Source organism: Pseudochaenichthys georgianus, chromosome 23 (genome assembly GCF_902827115.2).
Source record: "Pseudochaenichthys georgianus chromosome 23, fPseGeo1.2, whole genome shotgun sequence".
In the NCBI taxonomy this organism is placed as follows: Eukaryota; Metazoa; Chordata; class Actinopteri; order Perciformes; family Channichthyidae; genus Pseudochaenichthys; species Pseudochaenichthys georgianus.
This window is the reverse complement of record NC_047525.1, coordinates 20,813,542-20,833,961: the sequence shown is the minus strand read 5'-3', so window position 1 is coordinate 20,833,961 and position 20,420 is coordinate 20,813,542. Positions and strand designations below refer to the sequence as shown.

General features: G+C 42.0%; 5 protein-coding genes across 7 annotated transcripts in view; 2 read left to right on the top strand and 3 right to left on the bottom strand.

The window, feature by feature from the left end:
- The first annotated feature begins 106 nt into the window (after nucleotides 1-106).
- Nucleotides 107-1,590, top strand: stmp1 (short transmembrane mitochondrial protein 1). The gene is made up of 3 exons (XM_034112594.2): nucleotides 107-254; nucleotides 557-610; nucleotides 1,011-1,590. The coding sequence occupies exons 1-3, from the start codon at nucleotides 240-242 to the stop codon at nucleotides 1,080-1,082; spliced, it is 141 nt and encodes a 46-aa protein (XP_033968485.1). The 5' UTR covers nucleotides 107-239; the 3' UTR covers nucleotides 1,083-1,590.
- Nucleotides 1,440-2,538, bottom strand: LOC117468464 (small lysine-rich protein 1). Its single transcript, XM_034112593.2, has 3 exons — nucleotides 2,369-2,538; nucleotides 2,152-2,205; nucleotides 1,440-2,052 (listed from the first exon to the last, which is right to left on the bottom strand). Exons 2-3 carry the CDS (start codon nucleotides 2,152-2,154, stop codon nucleotides 1,804-1,806), a joined length of 252 nt encoding a protein of 83 aa, XP_033968484.1. The 5' UTR covers nucleotides 2,155-2,205; nucleotides 2,369-2,538; the 3' UTR covers nucleotides 1,440-1,803.
- A 98-nt stretch (nucleotides 2,539-2,636) lies between these two features.
- dhx57 (DEAH (Asp-Glu-Ala-Asp/His) box polypeptide 57) lies at nucleotides 2,637-14,749 on the bottom strand. The gene is made up of 25 exons (XM_034112587.2): nucleotides 14,659-14,749; nucleotides 14,026-14,059; nucleotides 13,690-13,899; nucleotides 13,218-13,568; nucleotides 12,924-13,130; nucleotides 11,882-12,756; nucleotides 11,589-11,773; nucleotides 11,375-11,496; nucleotides 10,853-11,048; nucleotides 10,615-10,739; nucleotides 9,165-9,298; nucleotides 9,012-9,066; nucleotides 8,688-8,902; nucleotides 8,459-8,575; nucleotides 8,265-8,361; nucleotides 7,622-7,795; nucleotides 7,278-7,478; nucleotides 6,814-7,090; nucleotides 6,596-6,691; nucleotides 6,277-6,360; nucleotides 6,045-6,182; nucleotides 5,782-5,856; nucleotides 5,531-5,665; nucleotides 5,249-5,449; nucleotides 2,637-3,542 (listed from the first exon to the last, which is right to left on the bottom strand). The coding sequence occupies exons 3-25, from the start codon at nucleotides 13,893-13,895 to the stop codon at nucleotides 3,399-3,401; spliced, it is 4,410 nt and encodes a 1,469-aa protein (XP_033968478.1). The 5' UTR covers nucleotides 13,896-13,899; nucleotides 14,026-14,059; nucleotides 14,659-14,749; the 3' UTR covers nucleotides 2,637-3,398.
- Nucleotides 14,750-14,805: 56 nt separating this feature from the next.
- Nucleotides 14,806-16,804, top strand: morn2 (MORN repeat containing 2). Its single transcript, XM_034112592.2, has 7 exons — nucleotides 14,806-14,824; nucleotides 15,109-15,145; nucleotides 15,239-15,271; nucleotides 15,347-15,397; nucleotides 15,488-15,591; nucleotides 16,158-16,294; nucleotides 16,630-16,804. Exons 2-7 carry the CDS (start codon nucleotides 15,139-15,141, stop codon nucleotides 16,730-16,732), a joined length of 435 nt encoding a protein of 144 aa, XP_033968483.1. The 5' UTR covers nucleotides 14,806-14,824; nucleotides 15,109-15,138; the 3' UTR covers nucleotides 16,733-16,804.
- A 452-nt stretch (nucleotides 16,805-17,256) lies between these two features.
- The window catches only part of strip2 (striatin interacting protein 2), a 31,860-nt gene continuing 28,696 nt past the window's right edge, over nucleotides 17,257-20,420 (bottom strand). For all 3 annotated transcript variants that reach the window (XM_034112591.2, XM_034112588.2, XM_034112589.2), the window contains one exon: nucleotides 17,257-19,779. In XM_034112591.2, the coding sequence (XP_033968482.1) occupies nucleotides 19,529-19,779 (251 nt within the window). In that variant the 3' untranslated portion in view covers nucleotides 17,257-19,528. The remainder of the gene's footprint in view (nucleotides 19,780-20,420) is intronic.

Here is a 20,420-nt window from a genome sequence, read left to right as displayed (position 1 = left end):
TTGTAGTTCTCTAATAGGCACGAGCTACAGCTCAGACCGAGGAAAAGACTACAGCACTTGTTCGCTGTAAAAATAACGCGATAGTTTATTTTTTGGCGCATGCGTACACGTCTTGTTTATGACGGGCTATCTTCGTTAGCCAAGTAGATTGGATGATTTCGTCCGTCTAAATTGTAACTCACTGCCTTCTTTTGAGTCAGTATTTCGTTCTACTGCTGCCAAACCTTCGTTATTCCAACATGCTACAGTTCCTGGTGAGTTTAACTAACGTTGTAATGTATGACAGTCATTAACAAGTACAAGGGATGCGAAACTAGGCAAGCTAACGTGATAGCATAATTTGCGGTCAAAACTCTTGACAGTTTTAATGAACACCTCTACTGTAACGTTTGTGAATAGTGACAAATTAAAAATAGGCGTCATTTACCATCAGTTTAGTTAAACGTGCAATACAAGTCAGTCACTTTAATTGACCTCAATCTGTAATCATGAAATGCTACTTTATCAGTAAGTCGGACATGTTGGCCTCACATGACTTTTGCTCCTTGTCTTTCAGGCTGGCTTTACCTTGGGAAATGTCGTCGGGATGTACCTGGCTCAAAACTATGATGTAAGTTTTTTAGCGGCGTATTTACCTATTTTGAGTAAGTGAAGTAATCTGCTTGTCACACTGACCCCCCTCTACCGGACAAAGCCAGGTAGTCGGACAGGTGCTGCAGAAGGTCGTCATTTTAATTGGTAATTTAAAACTAGTTGATACCAAGTCAGTCCTGCAATACATCTTCGTTTTATAAAAGGTAACCATTTTGAGTTATGTTGATGCTGTTTTAGAACTTTATGACCAAAAGTATGGTCATCCTCATATAGGACACACATAATTAGAAACATCTTTCTATATAATAATAATAACTGAGCGCTATTGCCTTCAAATTTGGCAAGGTGTACCTAAATCACTGACATCTAAATATGTGCATTAGATTGGATTGACCTTACTGCTTGTTCCTTTCTAGGTCCCTAACATAGCCAAGAAAATCGAAGCTTTTAAGAAAGACGTGGAGGCCAAGAAGAAGCCCCCAGAGTGAGCATCCGGACCATGATGCAAAGCAAGCAGATGCAACCCTGGAGAGAAACTATTTATTTGACATGGCTATGTTACAATGAGTGTACATTTGATAATATGATTGACAATGTAAAATGTATATGAGAATATTAACAGTGCCTGGAACCACACTTATTTCTAACCTTAGTTTTATAGGCATGTTCTCATTGTAGCCTATTTTTATAAGATAAATTGTACAAAAACTGGATTTAAAGAATATAACAACTGACTGGTGGGAACACTTTGGGTCCAGTATGGCACCGTTGCCTTTTCTATGATGCACTCTGGTGTGATAACTTGCACATAACATTCATTATATTCACATTAGGTGTACACAATGTTCTTTAAAGGGAATTTTAATAGAGCATTCAGTTGTATTCCACATAATCAAAAGGTTTTCCTTGACAAGCTTCTGGTGTAAAAAAAAACTGCCAAATCTTGACATTCGTGAATCTGAATCATTCAGCGTACAATAAAGTTGCTGTTAAGAAGTGTTTGCCTTGTGAATGAAGTAAAGTTTGATTGGCACATTTCTGTTTTTTGGAAAAAGACAATACATACATTTTTAAATCTGCTTTGCACTGGTTCTAACACCAAGTACCAATACAAGTGTACACAAGATGGCGCCATTACAAGGCATTAATGTTACACATTTTAGGCAAATATTTAGAATATTCATTATATTTGGCAAAAGAATATATGATTTACTTTTTCTTCTTGCGCTTTGTTCTCTTATTTGTCTTCTTTTTATTTGAATGTGGCCATCCAAAGCCTCTGAACTGCAGACAGTCCATTGCATTGTGGGAAATGTAGTAGACGTTCTCCATGGCTGCTGGGCTGAGGAGGTCCACCTCTGTCTTGGTGGATTTGGCACTGGGCGACCTCTTTTTGGGTGTTTTTGGACCCCTAGTCTTCTTGGCAGGCCGAGAACTTTGAGACCTGGATTTGGTTGGCTTGATAAAAGATACAAGTGTCGGTTTACTAAAAACTGGCTCCTGTACTTACTTTATTGAATAGTTTAAAATCACAAGTAAATATTGCATTTTCTTTACCATGGTAAAAGAAGTCAAGGTCACTTCAAATGTGGTGAGCGATTATTCACCCATCTGTAAAATGACATGCGTACAGAGGAATGCAACAATTAATAGTTGATCATTTTTCTTTCTGATAGACAAGATAATTTAATCGCCATCTTGTACATTAAGTGCGGTTTTAAAACAGCTTCAATGTTTGAAATTGTAAAGTTAAATAAATAAGCGTATACCTTACCAGTTCTGGACTCGGCACGGCTGTAAGTGGCATCTGAATGGTTTCAACTGGGACAATGAGACCTTATTTGTGTATGCCTTGTTGTCGTAGAGACGGATCAGACTCACTGATGAATGTAGGGGTTGGCTTCAACAAGGTTGTAAATTCTTTAGTTGCATCAAAGTTACCGCTAGGCTAAAAAACAACACCAAGCTAACCATAGATTAGTGCAGAAGACAAAAGCTAAATGCTGGGGAAATCATTTGTTCAATAAGAGCCCACAGACAGCTATCTTTGAATGTTTTTATTTGTGATACAGTTGAATTTGTCACTTTAGACAATAGGCTTTCAAATTCTTTGGATATCCTCACCAAAGGTTTCTGTTTTTAAAAGCCCTTGCATTCACTTTGTGAAAGTGTAGTTTTGACATCACTGTAACATCTAGGTACATTCAGTGAATGTAAACCAGTGGAATACCATGCAGAAGATCTTGGAATCTCTCAATCATGCAATACAAATAAATATTATTACCATAACAAGTATGCAGTCATTGTGATTATAAGAAATCCAATATGGACCCAAGAAACTTGTCAGTTGTGAGCGAGACACACACAACCCCAAAATAAAAATGCGCTGTACACAAATTATATCTGACATGTTTATCAATCAACCGTGTGCCGATCTACTGCACGTACCGCAGTAAGGGCTTTATCCAAGCAATAATGATTTGTTGTGGAGGTTTGTGGATCATCTGCATAGAACCATATTTTTCTTTAAAAGGCCATTTATGGTTCAAAAAGCCTCCATCGCAGCAACACTACAGCTTTGTTTTCATGTAAACTGATACTTAGAAGTACTTCAATAACAAGTCAAGTTCAGCATAAGCATTGCTGATCCGTGTGTGATGAATACAAAAAAAAGTTAACCAGTGTCAGGGTTTTATTGACCCTGACGTCCTTAATTTATGGAGTTTCAAATTGGTGGGAGTGATGCAGGAGCACAAAGACAGTTATACTGAAGATCTTCGACTTGAGGTCAATGAAAGGTGGAGCTACTGTGTGGTGACGAGCTGGACGATCATGCCGATGATGCGGGAGCCGCGGGGACACGTGCACAGGTCCATGCTGGGGCTCCTGATCTTGTCCTCCAGTAGCTGGTCCAGCTCCCAGCGCAGCTCCTTCACCAGCTCAGCCACCTGCGCAACACACATGGGGGAAGTTAGCGACGCCATGTGGTGAAACTCGTTCTAAAGGTAACCGAGTAGAAAAGGGCGAGAAGCATGTGGTGACCAGGGGCCTCATTTATTTATATACGCTCAAAAATGGCGTACGCCAGTTTCTACGCAATGTTTGCGATTTATAAAATACTAACTTGACGGGAAAATGTGCGGTCCTCCACGCAAACTCTAACCCATGCGTACGCACTAAGCACAAACACGGGAGGGACGAGAAACTGCGACACCGCGTTGGCAGAAGGAAGAATGGAGAGAAATGTGTGGAAATAATACCATAAATAAAATGTTACCTCTCATTTATCATATATGAAGAATTCATTTTCAAACATTGATTAAAGCCAATCTTAAAATGATTAAACAAACGCCTGTTTGCGACTCCTCAGTGCACACACACACATAACTTGGATAAATAAATAAATACGGATATGTTATTTAAAACCACCTCGAAATGTTGTGTTAATGTTATGAAATGTTTTCTCATAAATGATGCGGTAAGCAGGAGAATTACTAAACTGACGCCGTTTTGCATTTCTAGTCGCTCAGCTTTTTTAGCTGTTCTGTCGTAATTTCCTGCGATCTTCTTCATGCAGTCAGTCAAAATGAATGAAAGGGCGTTTTTTTGACTATTTATAGGCACACCTGGGCGTTACGTGAAGTCCGCAAAAGCTGCGCCGCATTTCGAGTCGATTGTGATTTATAAAGTGAAACTGGCGTAGGGAGTGCTGTACGCACTTTCCTCGCCGGTAAGCAATTTTTTGTGAATTGGAACATTTCTGTACCTATTTTTTTTATGTCTACTACGTGAGCAACCTTCCCACGTGAATCCTACGCACGGCGTTATAAATGAGGCCCCTGGGCGCACTTCATCAGGTGCCGGTGTGAAGTTTATTTAAAGTTAAACCAATAGAGGACCGTAAAGCGCAGAGAACTGGAGTTACTTCCAGTTATTATTATTTATATTGCTCATGCATTTATTTATCATAATTTAACTCATATATATCTGTTTATTCCAACTTTACCTCTTTTTATCACTATAAATACAGAAAATGTAACATTAAACAAATACTTTTTTTATAATGCTTATTAATTAAATGTTATGAGATAACATAGCGCATTGCTTTCTTTATACTCCTTGTAAAGCCCTCTTACATCTTTAAGGCATATTAAATAACGTTTGAGGTTTGGGCCATTTTAATTATCATAAAAATGTCTCCTTGCTACGACAGAAGCCCGTAAAGAACTGAATTAGAGTTACGTCAAGTTACCATTTGCATTATTCATCATTAATAAAACATATCGTAATTTAACTCATGTGTTTGTAATGTCTTTTTTCACATCTCTGTTCGACCCTATGAAAACAGATAATATTAATATTATGCTTATTATTACCATTTCATGTGACAACATATTGATTAGTGCATTGTCCTCAAAATGTCACTTTGCTATTCAATTCCAAATAACAAAGACGATTACAATGTCACTTTTGAGGATATGTGCAAAGACACAGCTTTGTAACCTGGGTATCCTCGTGACTATTATTATTTTGTTGTTTTGTTTCCCATTGTAAAGCGTCCTTGTGTCTCTTGAAAGGCGCTATAAAAATAAAAATTATTATTATTTGTGCATATTAACCTAAACTATTACATCCGTGTACTGTTCTTCCTGACCTGATGAGAAGAGGCGGCAAATCGGATCCACCCGTCGTCGAGGGAGATGACAAACTCTCCCTTGTGCAGCTCCATGTGGACCTGCCCGCCTCCGAACAGCACCAGCGGGTACACCGACACCATGGTGCAGTCCCTGATGAAGACTCGGCTTGTCTTCACCTTCTCGTGGTAAACCAGGTACGGGCTGTTGTAGTGGCGAACCTGCGGCACAGAGAAGGGTTTCAACAGGCCGGCCACTCTACCGAGCTGCTGAATACTACACGTTGTTTCTTTTCATCTCACTGCGTAGTTGACAGACGACGGGTGGATGTGGACGGCGCCGTCGTTCTTCGTCATGAAGCGGAGCTCGTGGGCTTTGGGCTGCATCATCATCGCTCCTTTGCTCGTCATCTTGTAACTCCCCTGAGGAGATCGGACCTGCAACAAAGAGTTAAAGAGCGTGAAACCAAGTGTGTGTAATAGGAAGGGGACCGTTTCGTAATGTTCAACACTTTCCTCAGATTGTTATTCCAAAGCACAGAATGAATACAGACCTGGACCACATTGGGATAGAGCGCGGCACAGAGCATGGCGGACATCAGCTTGATGTTGTCCGAGTTCAAGTTAGCCTGAAAAGGAATGATATATACCGTTATACATTTATTACATTCTCTTTAAGACTACGATTGTGGAGTAATACATAGTATACGTTTGCTTAAAGGCAGATTAAAAAGAAATATGTTGTCCTGTTCTATTTAAAATTCTGCAATGATATTTTAATGTTTATTTGAACAACACATGAAACCCTGTGTGTTACCTCGTGGCCGGTGGCCTCCAGAACGCCATCAGTGCCCTTAGAGCTCATGCGCTCGATAACCCTGGCCCTCAGTCCCTCCTTGATGAAGCCGATGTCAGACAGCAGCTCAGCAAACTGCCTCTTCAGACTGGCGATCTCCTGCACCGGTCATAACAGACTTGTTTTTAAGAAATGTAGGATTTGGGGAAGTTACACGACTGTAGAAGAGGCGCTTTGGACAGCACTGCCTCACCTGTAGGCCTCGTGAAGACAGGAAGTTCTCCCTGCAGTAGAGGAAGCCGGCCTGGTGGCCATTCTTAGCAGCGCAGCACCATCCCTGCAAGAGAAGGGTAGTCCATCACATCAATCATTATATCATTTATAGAAGCTCGGATAAAGGGATGGCTCGATCTTTTTCATGTCCAATTCTGACACCGATTCCATTCAATTATAGTCTTTCGCCCTCTCTTAAACTTGTCACTAATACATTTGTATGGATGCACTTTGCTTAACCATCTAAAAACACATCACGCTCACAACATTATGCTGTCATTCTGCTCGTGAGTCAGTACCTTGTATGCCTGTACCAGAGCTAGATGGTCACTACTCGCCACGGCAAAGGCCACTTTCTTCTCATTGGCTTCTTCTCGCTTATCCCATGGAGACACCTGGAACACAGACACAGGACCAGATGGAGAAAGTATTTTTAATTAGAAACATAAGGTGTCACAAAAATCAAGTAGTTAGTTATGGATAATAAATCTGAATTATGATGCAAGCAGTTTCTTACAAAGGGCGATTTGAAGGCCAGACTGGCAGCGATAGTGAGTGCAGGGTCGAGGCAGCGGAAGATGGCGCCGAACAGCATGAGTTTCCCGATGCGCACGTCGACGGGCAGGCAGGCCAGGTGGTAGCCCAGCGGGGTCAGTTTCTCATCGTCAGTGAGGGCCCCGAGGTCCCGCAGGCGCTGCTTGGCTGCGTCTAAGCTCTCCATAGCCGGGGGCTCGATGAGCCGAGTGAAGACGGACTCCAGCATCCGATCAGCAAACAAGTCCAGGATTTTGATTCTGTTAAGAAGGGGGAATGGTAAATACTACTTTGGGGAATTCATGTTTTTAATATTCTAAAATCTGACATTGTGCTGGAGGTAAGGCCTCTCTGGATAGAAGACCCTCTCTCTTTTGTGAAGGCCATTTTTAATTAGCATTTACAGAGGAGGTTGGCATTGTGCAAAGAGCAAACAGATGGATGTACCGGAGGCAGAGCTGCTCGAGAGGCACTCTCTGGATCTCAGGCAGCTGCTGGTCTGCCAGCTGGTGTTGGAAGCAGTGGCTGGTGAAGAGGTGGAAGCAGACCCCCGAGGCCACGCGTCCCGCTCGACCCTTCCTCTGCAGAGCGTTGGCCCGAGACACCCACGAGTCCTCCAGGCTCTCCATGCTTTTAGTGGCATCGTATCTGAAAAACATTAAAAACAGAAATGAGAAAATTCTACAATACTCTATCCATATCAGATCCCATCTAAAGACAGAGTGTAAAAACATTTACATCCAGTTCATCTAAAGAGGTAAACTGATGTCTATTCACTTTAAAAACGTTACCTCTTCTCCTTCATCTTGCCGGAGTCGATGACATATACCACGTCGTCAATGGTTACCGAGGTCTCAGCGATGTTGGTGGAGATGATAATTTTCGTGACTCCCTCTGGGGGTCGGCGGAAAACAGCCTGCTGCTCCTCATTGGACAAGGTTGAGTGGAGTGGGTACACTTCACATCTATCAATGAGAAATACATCCACATTAGTTAGTACCCTTTGATTACTAAAGTGTTTACCCACTAACGGAGACCATTTGATCAAAGTGTTTCTTCCTGAACTCTGGAGGCACAACATACAATTAGAAACCTGAAAATAAGCATAATAGCAAAATACAGACAAAAAGGATCTACTGTTTTCACTTCTATTGTGAACTGGGTCTCTCAATATGGTAAAGGCTGATTATTACTTATTTTACCCGTTTGGTAAGGATGTTGTCCAACTTAAATGAGGACGATGTTAATCCCTAGTATACAAGCATTTATTCAAATCATAAGGACTGTGTATATTTTTAAATTTGTATAGCTATCAAGAAATTCAGGTTTGGCTCTTAAAGTAAAAAAACCAAAATGGCACAGAGTGGGGAATATGAACAGTGATAAACAACAGGAAGGAGGTTGCTGCAAGTACGCAGGGTTTTGGACACAGACCTGGATTTGCCCCGGTTGTTGAACATTCTGTTGGACTTGAGCTGCTCGTACAGCGTCTTGATCTCAGCCAGGCCTGGCAAAAACACGAGCACTGCACCTGGAGGCAGAACAGAAAGCTACAGTTTTCACACTCCAACTCTCAAAGAGTCTTGAAATCTCCTCGACTACAATAAGTACTCATGAGTGTTTCTTACCTGGAGGGTAGTCGTGATTTCCATCTACAATCCACTCCAGCAGGCTCTCCACCAGGTCCATGTTGATCTTGTCCAGGTCCATCGCAGCAATATTCTTCAGTACAGACTTCTTAGTGTCTGCAAAAACAAAAACACAATGTGACATTCATAACAGGCGGCAGCAGCTTATTTGGAGACCGCTGAAGAGCCTTTACAACAGACCCGTTCATGATGCTAGTTCTAAACTTACCTTTGAATCGGACCGTGAGATCCTGCAGGCTGAGCTGCTGGTCTGGAATGGAGTCTTTGACAGTGTCCTTCTTTTGGAAAGACATGTAGTTCCACATGTCTTCGCCCAAGTCGTCCACCTTGTCCCGAGGCTCTGATTTCCCTCCTCGTCCGCCTGTGGAAGACGAATTCTGTTTCCCTGAGCGCATGAACGGGCTGCCATCCTCAATGACATAGCTGTTTGAACAAATAAAATGGGCTTGAGTTTCCAGGAGACCAGGAGTTGAATCCATCCTTTAACAGAGTTGGATCAAATATTTGTTGGGACGAAGCTGCATGTACTTACCCGGATTTAGCAAGAGCATCTTCAAGGAAAAACTGGTCGACGGGGAAGGTACGACCTGACAAGAGAGAAACGTTGAGAAAAGAAACAACCAATGGAATGAGGTGTCCTATTGGAACATGTATTCTGAAACAGACGCCACAGCTGGGTTACTACCTGGTATGTGCACCGTGGGACAGTTGAAGAAATACTCAGAGAAGAGGTTGGCATTAAGTGTGGCGCTCATCAGAATGATCTTCAGGTCTGGCCTCTGCATGATCAGGTCTTTTAAAACCAACAGCAGGAAGTCACTGACAAAGAGAAGAGGAAATAGAGACCAAGCCGGTTACAGAGGAGTCAACATGTGACCGGCTCCATCGAAATCAGTTGCATTGACCCCAAGACACATTTTGAGTTGTATACACTGCTGGAAAGAGGAGATTCCTAGCTGTCTAATGATATCAGGACTGTTTTTGTGCTCCAAATATTAAGCTAAAGATGTCACATTATATAATGACTGTCACCGAGTCATCATTTTGAGAAAAAGGCCTTCAAAGTTTCCTCTTCTCTGGAATCCATCGATCTGATTGATTATCAGCAAATTATTAAAATAGTACGGAGGGAAGATATTTTCATTTGGATTAATGGTCTGGGGGAAGCTCGCGAGTCTGTGTGTGTGTATACGTGTGTGTGTGTGTGTGTGTGTGTGTGTGTGTGTGTGTGTGTGTGTGTGTGTGTGTGTGTGTGTGTGTGTGTGTGTGTGTGTGTGTGTGTGTTTGTGTATTTTTGCGTTTGTGTGTATTGTGTTTGTTTCCCGGGGAAAACCCTCACGAGAAACACCGGCTGTTGTTGTGCCTGCTGTGACGTTAAGTTACTCTGTTCTCCGCTTGTAATTATGCCGTCACAAGCTTCAAAGTTATATTTATCATCTGAATTTGCCGAAACAAGTTTAATATTCTGAAAGCCAAGACTTTGTTTATTTGAGATCAGATGAAAACAAACTATAACGGACCCTGCCGTGTTATCTATGATTACTATACGCCTTACATTCATAATTTCAGCTGCGGAACAGCAGAGTGCGAGGGAGAACTGTCTTCTTCCCTTACAAGCTTCAAGAATGTATTTATCGTGTGATTTTGGAAATAAAAGTTTCATATTCTGAAAGCCAACACTTTGTTTATTTAAAATCAAACAAAACACCCGAACAACTAATTTTTTACACAAATCCACGTTTATTTTGAAATGAGCCGTTACGACTTCCGACTGATTTCGATAGAGCGGGTCACATATTATTTGCGACGGTTATGTATGAGATAAATGAAATTTAAAAAGATTTTAAGGGGAGACGATACAGGTTTTCAGAATTGTTATGTTCGAATATGCAAACGAGGCATTATCTAATGTTACGTTTAGGTGTGTTTAAATAAACTGAAGTAACTCAAATGTGGGCTTTGGGGGTTCTTTCCAGTCGACTGTAATGGAAATCCTGAATCTGAAAATAGCTGAAATATTCCAAATTAAAAGAGTTTGTCTGTAGTGCCTCCCCATAAGTGTCTGCTCAGATGCATTGGGAGGAGCGTGAAAGCCTACGTTCTGCACCATATGTGAGGGACTTGCATAATCTCACCTCTCCTCTGTTCGCTCGTGCACCTCATCCACAATGACGTGCGATACTCCTTTGAGGTCTGCCTCGCTCTCCAGTCTCCGCAGTAACACGCCGGTGGTGCAGTACAGCAGTCTGGTGGCAGCCGACTGAAAGAAGACAGACGCATAAAGCTACATATAGCTAGGAATCATACGCAACACAGAAGTGCTGTCTGGAACCTTTGGCTAAAAATCGTGCATCAATTCAAATGTGGCCGTACCCGAACAGTCTCCAGGCGGATCTGGTAGCCCACAGAGTTGCCGAGATTCTCCGCTCGCTCCTGCGCCACTCTCTGGGCCACAGAGATGGCAGAGATTCGGCGTGGCTGAGTACAGATGATGTTGACCACCTGATCTGCCGGACCCCCTAAAGAGGCATCCAGAATGAACTGAGGGATCTGAGTGGTCTTACCACACCTGCAGAGAAGTTACAGAACAAAAACATTTAACAGTCACAGCAGGTGTATGGAGAGCTTCTTGATATTCACCAGTTATCAGAATGAGGTTTTTAAGTGATGTATTTTTAAGTATTTCACGTATGTACAACATGGAAGGAAAGGGTTGTTACTTTATAAAATATCATCATATGTTAAGGTTATACAATTGATTTTAATGCACTAGTCAAAAAAGGGGTATTTTGCAATATCCAAAATAATTAATATTTCCACATCCTAGTGTTATATTTGTTTGCAATAGCATTTTCCTGATCCGAGTCCTTGTGAATGGGAACAATTAACACCCACCCAGTCATCCCGCTGACAACAAGCACCTGGCACCGCTCCAACAGGTCCAAGATGTTTTCTTTTTCGTTCCAAGCGGGCAGTTTCCTCCTCTGCTCCAACATGGACCTGAAACGCCCCGAGGACTGAGTGGACAGAGGGATGGAAGAACAGCCGTGAGTTATAAAACATACATCATGTTGGATAGTATACGTTCGTAAGATGAGTTGTCCTTTACCTGCTTCTTCTTAAACTCCCGGCACAGCTTGCCATTTTCTTTCTGCATGTTGTCTATCTTCATGTTGTGCTTATTCACCATCTTCTTCCTCAGGTTGACGTAACTCTCAGTCTCGACTGGAACATCCTCCTCATCCTCGTCCTCGTCCTTCTCATCCAGCTCCTCTGCCTCCACTTTCTCTTTCACTTTAAAGACAGAGATAGGACTTCAACTCTTACACACATAACATATAATGCTGAGTATTATTTGGTGCAAAACATTTAGAATAAATAGGGGAAATCGTTTTGACTCACAATCAATGTGTCTCTGGTTGGTAGGTGGTGCTGTCCTCCTGCTGCTGGTACTACTGCTCCTGCTGTCCTCAGTAGCGTTGCTCCTCACGCTCTTAATCTTCACTATGGGAAGAGAGGGTCGAGGAAGCACCAGCACAGGCGGAGGCGTGCTGTATTTGTGATGCTGGACAGCCAGCAGTTCCTTGATGGCAGATTCATCTTCACACATTGTGATCAGAGTGTAAACGACAGGTTCGTTGCTCTTTGCTGCGGCCAACGCTTCTTCGAACAGTTTTTCCGTCACGCTGAGCCTCCCCGCGGCGCCTAAAGACACATCGGTGGTGCTGAAGGCGACTATTGGTGCCTGAAACGGGTAACGGTTTCCTTTGGGAAAACGCACCTCTAGTTCATACTCATTAGGGGAAAAGCTGCTGAAGCCAGGCTGGCTCGGGCCCTGAATGTCTGGGGAGCCAGATCTCCCTTTCGTGGGGAGCTGGTGCTTGAACTTGCATTTGTCCCCAAAGCGACAGCCTTGCCCTTTCAAAAAGAACCGGCAGACATCTCGGATGTGAACAACTCCTTCACCACCTCGACCATGCCTGCCATTCTTGGCTGCGTTGTCAGAGAGGAATGAGAGGTCCAGGGTTACAGTCCACACCGTGTTGGCAATGCGCTCGTTGAAGCGCTCACCGTAAATGGCAGCGAGAGCCAGAGCTTCCTCCTGCCTCTGGCTCAAACACTCATCCCTCGGCACCACTTCAAGACCATCAGGGGAAACCGCTTTCTGGCCGTAGCGCTCACTGAAAATCTGGAGGAGGAGCTTTTCCAGAGTGGACCCAAATTCCCCTCCACTAGCCTCCAATGCCTGCTTGCCACGCTCCCTGTCAAAGCCATACCTACAGAAAAGAACAATAAGAAAATAAATGTTTAGGGTTATTAGGAGTCAATCGTTTAGCTGTATCTGAACCCTTTTTCCTAATCTTCTCCAAAGTTAGGTTCTTAAGAGCCTAGCAGCAAAACACTGGCTTCAGATGAAAAGCAGGATAATAAATGTGTGCACTACCTGCAGAGTTTCCCTATGGCGAATAAGGAGAGGACAGGTTCAGGGGTGGGCCGTTCCTCATCAGACGACTCGGTCAGATACACCGGGCTCTCTGCCTTCTCCACGGGCTCATCAGTAGTGGCCCAAAACTGGCCCTCGACACGATGGTCCAACTCATCAATTTCCTCTTCATCCTCTTCTTCTTCAGAATATTCTGAATCAGATTCACTGAGGCAGATAGAATGATATGATTACTTGTGGAATGGAAAAGTAAAGCTATCTATATAATTGATATATTTAGTAGAATGTACTTACTCGTATGGCTCATCAAAGTCCCGGGTCTGCAGATTCCGCAGCAGCTCCTTGAGTTGTTCTTGGTTCTCAGTAGTCATGAAGATCTTCTGCATGGGCATGGTGCTCATCTCCGGCCGGATGCTGTCATCTCGCTTTGGGCTTGTTCGTGTCCTCGCCAGGGACCTTGGGAGAGGCTTGCTGCTGCTTTTCCCACGATCTCTTCCTCGACCGCCATCTCTTCCGCCACCACTGCTTCCGCTACCACGACCGCCACCGCGGCCCCCACCACTGCTACCACCTCGGCCCCCGCTACCTCGGCCCCCGCCAGCTCGGCCCCCGCCACCTCGGCCACCGCCCCGTCCTCTACCAGGTCTGGTCATTCAAGAGAAAGGGCGGAGAACAAGAGAGATTAGGGTGGAAAGGGGATTCAGCTGGAAATGAGCAAACTATGAGAAAGTTCAAATCTGATCATTAGTTCCTTCACTTTACATACCTGCTTGGACGAGAGGGTCCGGAATCAAGACTGAAATCATCACCGTCATCATAGACGCAAGCTCCTCCTTTACTTCCACTTCCGCCGCCGCCGCCGCCACCTCCTCCTCCACCTCCTCCTCCTCTTCCTCCTCCTCCTCTTCCTCTTGGCTTGTTAAACTTCCCCCCTCCTCTGTTAGGCTGCCCACCTCTTCTCCTTGCATTCATTTCTCTGTCAAAACACATAGATAAACATATCCATCACAGATGACATATTTAGAGCAATTTGCCTTAGAATTATCATCAACAAAACATTCTGGATTGCCTAAAATATACAGCTGTTAGTCAGTGTACTCACGTTCTGTTATTGTCCTTTCATAGTAGCAAATAATCTGTGAAGAGAGATATAAAATGCATCGGTTGAGTAAAATCTTCTGGTATACAATAATCCTGCACGAGCCAGAGAGAGCTGCTAGTTGCGATCCCGGGCAAACATCTACTGCAGTGCACAGAGCAGCACATCGCTGTAGGCTGGGTGGCTCGTTGTGGCACTTTAGTTCAAGTGCGAGCAATGAGATGGTGACTGACACACAGCGCTGGTGGCTACAATTATGCAACCAAACGGAGCATGCCGACTTAACAACCCAACAAAGGCAAAGTCCATTTACCCTCCAAGCCTGGCGGACTGACAACGTTTTTAGATAGCAAGTTATGAAAGGACAACATGTAGCTGGTATTAGCAATAACGTGGTTGTGTGTCATAGTGTGGCACGTCAGAAAGTAAAGTGCATCAAGCTTCCACTAGCTAACATGCTAACAAGCTAGCAAGCTCACTTCTGGTTTAACAAGCTAGCAGAGAGAAGCTTTTTCATTAGTCAAGACGGATGTATTTAATGCTAAAGAATATCTTCAACAATTTCATGTTTATTATACGGGATAAAACGCATACATACTTGAAAAAACTTTACTTTCATAACTAGTATGGACTAACCTGAGGCTGCTGTTTCGACCGGTTCCGACCACCGGTAGCCTGCTTCTCTTTCATTGGTCTAAAACTCAGAGGTCAAAGTGTTCTTCCGGTGTCCGGTGACAAGGAAATAAACAACAAAATATAATATTTTAATTAATATTTGGCGGTGGTTGGACTAAAATTAAAAGTTGAGTTTCCTATTCAGCTAAACTAAATTGTTATACCCATAGTAACACTGTTTATGAAACAACAGAGCTGTTAAGAAGCCTGTTATGTTCGGGATATTGTAACTATGGCAACTGCAGTTACAAGCTAACACAGAAAACGGCGACAGAGAAATAAACAACAAAATATGATATATTAATTCATATCTGGAGGCGGTTTGACATTTTTTGGGTTGATAAAGTTAACTAATATAGCACAAAACATTTTTTTTTATTCAATTGTTTTACTTTCCTTATCCCTTCGCAGCGTTTCCTGTCGAATCTGATAACATCTCTTATGTCTGGTGGGTTTGATTATGAATAGTTTCTAATAACACAGACCCAGCACACACACATTTCCTTTTGTCTTATGTTGTACTTTTTTTTTTAACTTTCAGACATTCAGGAAAGTGAAGATGTTAAAACTCAAGGTAAATATTATAGTTTCATACGTGCAAATTCTGCATCTATCAGTTAAGGTTCTTAAAGTAACTTTTTGTTTACAGGCGAAGGACCTATTAAAGTATCCTACATTTTTCCCAATGGGGACAAATATGGTGAGTAATAACTGATCCACTGATTCGGCAGATCCAAATGTACAATACAGCTACATAGGTGTGTGTCAGCGTCTCTTCTTTTCTCCACAGAGGGGGAGTGCAGCAGATGTGCAGGTGTGATGATGAGAAGCGGTACCGGTACACACACCTCCGCAGGGGGAATCATATACACAGGAGAGTGGCTGGAAGACAAAGTATGTATTTACTTATTTTGATGTCTGTTACCTACGTGACTTGATGGTTGTATTTGCTATGCTTCATGCAAACCCACCACATTTCCTAAATAGAGCAAAACACATACGACTTGTGTGTGTGTCCCTTTGTGGTACTTGTGGGTCTCTTTGTGGTCTCTTTATTTTGTGTTTCTTTCTAGTTTTGTGACTTTTTGTGGTTCTTTTATGTCACTTTATTTTCATTTTGTATCTCTATGTAGTGTTTTGTGTCTACTTGTGGTCCATTTTTGTCACTTTGTATTCCTTTTGTGTTTCTTTGTGGTCATGTTGTGTGTCTTTGTAAGCGTTTGATAAGTATTTAGTTGTCTGTGGTTGTTACGTGTCCATTTTTTGTCATTTTGTGTCTCTTTTATGCTTCCTGTGCCCAAGTTTACAATCCTCCTTGTTGGTACGTTTCTCTACGAGTGACATTTTGCAGTTGAAGACATTGGGGCCCTGACACATTCGACTCCTAAGCCTGCGACTAATAGTCCAGTTCAGCATCCATGTCTGTGGTTAGTCACACATGAACACTCACTCTCTCACAGATGCATGGCAGAGGGACCCTGAATCATCCCTCTGGAGCACTCTATGAAGGAGAATTCAAAGACAACATGTACCATGGCACGGGAAGATATACCTTTCCAGATGGCTCTACTTACAAGGGTCCCTTCAACAAGAACAGGTAAGAGGCACTTACACCTACTGTGTAATCCATTAATGGTTCGGGTTAGCCTGTTTATATACCAGAATGAAGCATAAAATGCCCCAGTTGTAGATTTCAAATGTATTAAGTGCCTTAGTGACGATAATTTTGACATGCAGAGTTTTAGAAATTAGCCCCTTTAACCAATTTCCTTTTAATTTCCACTTGAGTAGTTTAAAAACTGGATAGAACATCTTATTCAATATAAATAAGTCATTTAGGTTGGGATATATATTTAGACCCAAGACATGATGTTCAAGTAATGTTATTTACCTTTTGGCTTCAATATCCAATGTGAGATTTTGTGTTTCTAGGTTGGAGGGCGACGGGGCGTTCACTGACACACAGGGACTGGTTTGGACGGGGGAGTTCTACGGGAAAGCAGCGCTGGGCCTGAAAATTCTGCACAACATTTAGGCAAAACATCATTGTACTGGAATGTCTGAATCACTATGATCTACATTCAAATTAAATTGTATAGGAAAAGACTCACCTAAAAGTACTTATTTTTTCTGACAGAAAGACCTGTATTTCTGCAAAGAGCTTAAAGGGGCCCTATCATTTCATATATGTATTTTTTGCCTCTACTGTGACATATTTATGCTTTAATGTTGGAAAAAGTATGTATTATTCCTCATACTGCCTGTGCTGCAGCACCTATTATCACCCTCTGTCTGAAACCAGACAGCTAGCCTTATAATAAGCATGTTTGCTGCAGTTATTTAATTGCTTTTACCATACTGTATATTGAAGGATAAAAACGGCCTTTTTACATCATTACACCACCAGCCAAACACAAAGGGGGATATGTTAACGCCCCCTTTCACACAGCTGTACCCGCTCTAGTGGAACATTTGCCCGAGGAAAAGTCATTTTGACCTTCCGTGTTGTGTGTACAGCTGCACAACTCCATCAGCCAATAAAAACTCACTTCACCAAACAACTCTTCAACATTATTTAATAAGCAACTCTCATAGTGTACTTTGTCATTCTATTAAATAATGCCTCTATGAATCTGTAATTGCACATACCCCAGAACAGATCCAGTATTATTTTTTTTCAAGACTATACAGATATGGAAATGTGTGTAACAAAAAAAACACAGATACTGTAGTAACACCCATACAATGCGTAACACCCCTGGTAAAATACAGTACCAGATACAAGAAACAACTACTTTCATTGATTGTACAATTTTCCTGTAGAAAACAAACCTTGCAAACCTTCAGTGGTTGAGCGAAGGAAAAAAATATAATCATGGAGGCAACGACGATGAAATAAAAAATAGAAAATGGCACTTAAATTTGGCACAAGATACAAAAAAATACATCCCAACATGAAATGTCGCTGACATGAATACAAACTCACGATGAGTTATTGTGTAGTACATCCTGTGCAGTATATGTTTAGTGCTTCAGGTGTATTTTCATATACGAATGTGATGATCAAAGTATCTTCATCACTATATGTCATGAGCTAGATGATGGCAAGGAAGCTTAAAAACCTTTGCAATATATTATCTCCATAAACCTGAGAATCTATTTAGTACACAATAATATTTTTATACGAGAAGAAACAAGTACACTTTTCTAATTGTGTTGGAAACATCATTAGACAACAAAAAAGAAGCAGGTACAAAACAGTGGCCATGCACATAGACAAAATTATTGTTCTATACAGAGCTAATAAATGACTGCTCTTCAATCTGAACCGAGTGTGAGTGACATGAAAGAAAGGCGACCATGCTTTTTTTGTTTTCTGTGCTTCAATTTTTCAGAATCTATCCAGAGCTCCGAACTCTGGAGCCCCGCTTTAGGTAGTTGGACGGGAGCGACATATACAGTGAAGACGAATAAGAAAAAACAGCACCATTATTGTGTCAGCTGTGTTCTTCTAAGCAAAGGGTGGCAACGTGCTCACCAAGGCCACCACCAAGGAGGACTGTGGGTAATTGTGCTGTTGTTCAGAGGGGGGGGGTGGAGTCACGATTGTTGGTTACTCTGATCATTAATGAGGTTTGGTTAGCTTAGCATGGTTCCATATAAAACACAGGGAAGTGGCTTTTTCCCCATACTCAGAAATGACCCTTTACAGGTGACACAAAATGTGAGATCTCAAATTTATCATAATAATATTTTTCGATTTTAAAAAGACACAAATACTTCAAAAAAGGTGAAGTTTTTGGGGCAAATGTGCATCTTGTAAACCAATCCAGTGCACAAAACACCCCTCTGTTATTTCTATGGGACCATAACCGTTCTTAGGTTTGATATGTGAATCCTGGATGACATCAGTGAGTATAGATTTGTGATTTCTGGATTTTGAAGTCCCTATTAGATTTCTGGAATATTAACGATTATATACAAGTTTCTATTTTTAAAAATATATCAGATTCCTGCAGAAAATGTATATTTGGTTTCCAACTTCTTCCTATTTTCATGTACTGTTTTTTTCTTTCTTCCCCTACATCATTGTTACATTCACAAACAAACCCATACACTAACAGCTGGTATATTTCTGACATATTATGTAAAATCACTATGACATCGGTGGAGATAGATCCCACTTCTACGTTTTAACCATGAAAATCCCCCTGTGGTTTTTCTTCAAAAAGGCCCTTTTTTTTCTAGAAAATGCTTAAGAAAAATCCATCAACTACACCCAGATACTTACAGTAGGCTTTGTGTAAAAAATAATAAAAAAAACGATGGATTAGAAATCACCTTAATTGGCCTCACAAAAGTAAATAGGAAACAATCGTCAAAAAAGCACCAACGTTTTAAAAAGGGGGACATATAAATTGACAAAGTGGTGACATAATTTGTTCAGGGGGGGGCAGTATAAGTGGTCGTCTCCTGCTACGTCTTATTAGCTGCTACCTCTGTTCTTGCCTGTCCGTGTGTGTTCACAGTAGTCATAGGCACATGTTAACATCGAGTGTGTGTCTGTGTGTGTTTGGCTCCATTCGTTCGTCAAATTTCCCTTCATCTTCCATTTTTCTCTCAACCCTGCATCGCCTGTGTGATGGCTTCTCCATCTCTAGCTTCTCCATCTCTAGATTCTTCCCCCTCCCCCATTCCTCCATCACTCATGTGAAGTAGAACCCCCATCCCTGCTCCTTCCTCTTCCAGTTTTGCAGTAAGGAAACACCCTAAAACACCTCCAATAGGCTTCACCTCTCTCTACACCCCGCCCCCCGCTCCCTGCCCTCCATCATGGATTCTGCAGCAGCCCCTCCCACTGGATGGGCTGTGAGAAGACCTCCCTCTCCAGCCACATCTCGTAGCTGTAGTGGAAGTCCTCGGGCAGCTCCACCCTCTGGCCCAGCACGCTTTGCAGGCAGTTGTCCACGGGCGCAAACTCCCAGTTCTTGTTCTTGTCGTAGCGGCGGCTGTTGAACTTCTCGATGCTCTCCCGCAGCGCGCACTCCTCCGCCTGGAAGTCCCAGGGACGAGCGTCGATATCTGGGGAGGAAGAAAGAGAAGGGGCATTTGTAATCAGTGGTGTAAAGTAACTAAGTAGATTTTGCTCAAGTATTGTACTCAAACACTTTTGAGGTACTTGAGGGTGTCAATTTGTGGCTCCTCTGTACTCCTACCCCATTACAATTCAGAGTTAAATTGTGTACTTTAACTCCGCTACATGTATTTAGTTACTTTGCAGATGTAGTGAAATAGAATCAACACTTAAATAAGACTTTAGTTACACCTGGAGTACATTTACAAGCTACCCTGCAGTATACAAAGTCATTAAAACTAGCTGCACATTTAACAGCTTTAATAACACTTTAATGCATCAATAATTATAAAACATATAATATGTATTATTCTGAAATGGGCCAATCTGCATATGCATACTTTTGGTACTTTAAGTATATTTTTATGCAAATACTTTTCTACTTTTACTTGAGTAACATTTTGAATGCAGGACTTTGAGTATTCATACTTCTACTTTAATTAAGTAACAGATCTGAGTACTTCTTCCATCTCTGTATTTAATTAATGTTTAAATCTTCACCTCAAATCTATCCTTTTCCTCACCTCTTTGCCTCCCCTATTCTAATAATAATAATAATACATTTTATTTGTAGGCGCCTTTCATGACA